The sequence below is a fragment of the Zootermopsis nevadensis genome, unplaced genomic scaffold (genome assembly GCF_977971745.1).
Source record: "Zootermopsis nevadensis isolate Lab colony 2312 unplaced genomic scaffold, Znev_1.0 Znev_ptg000017l, whole genome shotgun sequence".
NCBI lineage: Eukaryota > Metazoa > Arthropoda > Insecta > Blattodea > Termopsidae > Zootermopsis > Zootermopsis nevadensis.
The window spans coordinates 9,995,313-10,000,000 of NW_028259149.1; the positions used below are offsets into that span (position 1 = coordinate 9,995,313).

At 36.8% G+C, this 4,688-nt stretch overlaps 1 protein-coding gene across 1 annotated transcript in view; it reads right to left on the bottom strand.

The window, feature by feature from the left end:
* Window positions 1–798: 798 nt before the first annotated feature.
* The window catches only part of LOC110833989 (uncharacterized), a 10,530-nt gene continuing 6,640 nt past the window's right edge, over window positions 799–4,688 (bottom strand). The window contains exons 6-7 of the mRNA XM_022072666.2: window positions 3,258–3,437; window positions 799–2,856 (exon numbers count right to left, since the gene is read on the bottom strand). Coding sequence (XP_021928358.1) covers window positions 2,662–2,856; window positions 3,258–3,437 — 375 coding nt within the window. The 3' untranslated portion in view covers window positions 799–2,661. The remainder of the gene's footprint in view (window positions 2,857–3,257; window positions 3,438–4,688) is intronic.

Genomic DNA, 4,688 nt, shown 5'->3' on the forward strand with positions numbered 1-4,688 from the left:
ATACGACGTCATGAAATAATAGGTAATTGAAAGAACACTTATGTGAACGAAACCTATAATAACCTAAAGTTACGGGAGACATCTGGTTTAATTGGTATATAACTGATATCAAATGAACGGAAAAGTGATCGATGTCGATAGAACACAAAAATTTTACAATTTTCTTTCACACAAACTACATCATAACAAACCTAACCTAAAATGATGCACGTCACATGGTCAAACCAATTTTCTTACATCATCCTTCAATGTATTACAGAAAACTTATCTTTATCCGATACTGTCGCATAACAATTTTAAAATTAATTTGCAAGGTAATAATAATAATAATAATTCATGGTGCCGGGCGTTGAAAATGACCAGTGACAATTTCTAGAGTAAAACACTATATAACATTAAAAACATAAGCACCATTAATTATGGTCTGGAGTTGTCCTTTCACACTACACTTAAATTTCACTCAAATGTTCTGAATGCAACATGACAAGGCCAGGTCAGGCATACTGACTAAAATTTTAATCCAGGTAATATAGTCCAAAATTTATAAACAAAGGCAAAAATTTAAACAAGTTTGATTTTCATATCAAGTTAATAACCACCACAAGCAGTGGTGGTGACAACCCACGTGAAACTCAGCTAACCTCTATGTTACCTATTTTATGCCACCTGTTCACTTCATTAAGTTTTTTCACACAAAACCAGTCCCCTCCACAACACAGTTTGTTCATAATACTGCCACATATTGATTTACAAGGTACAATCCACACAAGGATACTGCAAATAAATATCAACCTACTGTAAGAATTCAGTTCTTGCTTTACTTCCGATATCTGGAGACAGTGGAATAGGAACAAACATATAAGTAAGCCTAAGTATACTTTAGATTCTGCTCTGTGCAAAAAAATACATTTTACTTTATTTTTATCTGCAGTTTTATTTCTCATTTAGGCTTCTGTCAGTACTTTTTGGGGTCTAAAGAATTCCATGTAAAATGCAGTCAGCCTCAAATGACATTTCAAGGTGGTTACGAACGATGATCTGGAAAATATGTGGAATTGGTTGTGGTATGTAGGATTTAAGGTTTTCACAGCAGTGAGCCTGAATACAGCTGTCATCTGGTTGTGGTGTTTCAGAGTTCTCATCTAAAAACTCAACTGGGTGAGACTAAAGGAAACATTAAACACTTCAGTTGATTTGAAGATTTCCGTCTTCTGGGTTGTTGCGCTCACCGCTGTGAGAACCTCAAGTCTTACTTCAGTTGATGTTAACTGGTCTCTGCCAAAATTCAGTGTTCAGATTTAAATTTGAGTGGGAGTGATTATGTTTTGAATGATCATCTTAAGGATCATTATCATACAACACATATTCCATCAGAACCAACATAAATGTAACAATACACGAAATTATCATAAACTTCAAAGGTATAAAAAATATAATGCATAAAAATTAATTATTAAGTTTTTTCAAAACTTAATCAGTCTCTTACAAAAACCACAAGTCATAACAGAGTTGATTTCCAGTAAAAAAAGTAAGCAAAGCTGTCCCACTATACACCATGTAGGTGCCTGGGCGGAGAGGTACAGGACCTCTGAGTCACTGTATTCATTCGGCTTGGAAGTGTCCCTGAGAAACTTCAGCTCCTCATATACATTTCCCCAGTCACAAAAGGATCTGGCCCTGTGCACCAATGTGGAAAGTACAGCCTATATGCTGGAAGGGTGGTGGTGGTGGTGGTGGAATTTGGAAGTGAGTGAGTTGGAGTTTACAGTCGAATCTGTGATACCACACAAAAACCTACACAATCAGCTGGATTTTTTCAGGACCACTTTCATTTAGGCAGAATGGCTGCAGCCAGCATCAGATTCAACAGGTTCTCAATCCACCAGGGAAACCCGTCTCCATCATTTTCCTTCCCTGTTGTCAGCACCACATTCAACTACATCAGCAGCCCGCTGTCTAGGCATATCAATATAGGATTTGAGATTTTCACAGTGGTGGGTTTGAAGATAACTGTCTTCAATGATGGTGCCCCATGTTGATGTGTGACACTTCAAAAGCTTACTGTTCCATCATCACAGCAGTCAGCCAGACCAATTTGGGAATAGGGCGAGGACTCTCTGTCTCTGTCCATCATAACGCCCTGATGATGGTGGCAGCAAGCACCTCTGAAATGTAGGTAAACTTCTACCAGACTACATGGCGCAACAACCCAGAAGACAGCCATATTTAGGCACATAAAGTCCATATACCTCCACAGACAGTGTAACCAACAAATGTGATCAGGTCTACACTGTGTAGGCTGGCTATTCTACTGAGACCAACTCAAAGAGCAAGGAAGAGTTCTGTATTGTATATTTCTACCACACTTTTCCCCTTCTCCCAACTGCCCTCCTGCTCTCTGTCCTCGCCCTATTCTCAAATAGGTCTGGCTGACTGCTGTGATGATGGAACAGTAAGCTTTTGAAGTGTCACACATCAACATGGGGCACCATCATTGAAGACAGTTATCTTCAAAGTCTAAATTGTTAACTTCCTAGTCTTTCAGACTGGTAATGCTGCAGGCGTCTTACAATCAACACAAAAGTTTGTCAGTACCACCATCAATCAATTTCATTTATCTTCACAACTGATTCTACATGTTGGTGTGATAGCCAGTCAACCTTATTTCTCCCGAAGGTCACGCACCAACTGTGCAATATGTGCTTCACGATACGCAGACCGTGCTTGAAATTTAATTTTCTGCTGTTGCATTTGCTCAATTTCTTTGTTTAAATTCATCACTTGAAAGTCCATTCTATCTATTGCTGAGTACAATTCCTTCATTTTATCTGCTTGCACTGAAACCTCCTTGTTCACCTTGAAAATAAACAGCAAATATATAAATGTTTTGCATATGTTGCATTTTGCATCACTTAATGCATTAAATATTACCTTCTGCATTGAATGTACAAAAAATTCAAATAAAGAGTGTTTAACTGCTGAGATTATTCAGAACTATAAGTGCACTTCACAGAATAAAACAAAGCTTAAAGACGAATTTTTGTGGTTTTCTACAGTCTCTCAGACAAATGCCAGGATAAACCTTGAAATAGGCTGTGATGCCTTGTTCCAAATGTTTTACCCACCATCCATGATTGTCTTCACATCTCATTTAACATCATTTGCAGTTTAAACAAGATCATTAAATTTTTAAGAACCTGTTAATATACCGAATATATCAAAATACTACATACTGCCAGGTCTTTTTTTTTTAATACCTGGTCAGCCTGTTTGTCTGGCTTTGCCTCTTCATGTCCTTTCGAGAGTTTGCGTTGCTGACACATCACACAATCTGCTTGTTCCATCATCAACTGCTGCTGTCTTATTATATGTCGCAACCAACTATTTTTCCTCTTGGTGTCTTTTAGCAATGCCTCCAGGTCAAGCACTTCGTCCCACTATACATACACACAAAAAAAGACACATATTGGTTAGGCTGTATTGCTAAACTTTTATACAAACAGATTTATCTTATTTTAATAATGTACAGACCTACTGCTAATTTTCTTTGCTGTTTTGTTTGAGTGTAAAAGGTCCCCCCCCCCTCTCTCTCTCTTTACATTACATTACAGATTCTTAAAGGACTGTATTTACTGATCATTCTACATATAGGTTACATTACCCCTACTCTTACCATTCCTGTGGAATGAACATTTAATGTGACTCAGCGCTGGATCTTACACATCTTCGTAACTAACGCTGTTTTTGCCGAATGGCCCTTCCGTATAGACGTATTTACATCAAAAGAAGACAAACCTAATTCTCTTACACGAGTTCACAAATGCACATGAAAACATTAAATGTGATGAACAATAAAAATAAATAGGAATCCCTTACCTCAAACTTTGCTCAATGGTAAGAGACCACAATATCCACCGGCAATGATCAATACAATCAAAAATAAAATGGAGAGAGTAGAGGGCAATATCACAGATTTCTTAATAATTCTTATATAAGATAAGTACTTCTGATATTCTAAAACGTTTTTACCAGCACAAAATTATTTAGTCTATGACGCACTTCTTCTACAAGCGATTCACAGCTCAGCTCTTTCCACAATAATGAAAGCAGATTGTTGACGGCAGTAATGTAACACAACAATTCCGAGTAAACAGATAACGTAATAATTAGTTTCTTAGGTAACATAACCATTGTTGTTGGTAAATATTTACACATTGCTGATATCTTATTATTTATTTATTTATTCATTCATTCAGCATGCCCCATTACAAGATTGTAATATTACATGCATTAAGGTGCCCTCTTATTTTGTGGGAAGAAGACATGTTACAAGTGTTGGGAACAAAGTGTTCAGTAAAATACAGGGATACAAATGTAAAAATAAAGAACTTCACACCTTATGATGTAGGTTACCCAGTTTTATAGAAGTCAAATTGAGATAGTTAAGGGTGCTGCTGCTTATGGTGAAAGACCACAAAATGCATATTCAGTATTGGTGAGGAAACATATGAGGAAGTTAACTGTGAGGCACACAAACAGCGAAGAAGAAAAGTGTTCTGAAGCTCAATAAAATGACAGATGATACTATTCAATGGAAGTAAGGCTGTAAATGGTTATTTAAAATTCCAATGATGTCGAAAGAATCAGTTATAAATACAATAAAGAGGAACACATAGGTTTTACTAGGC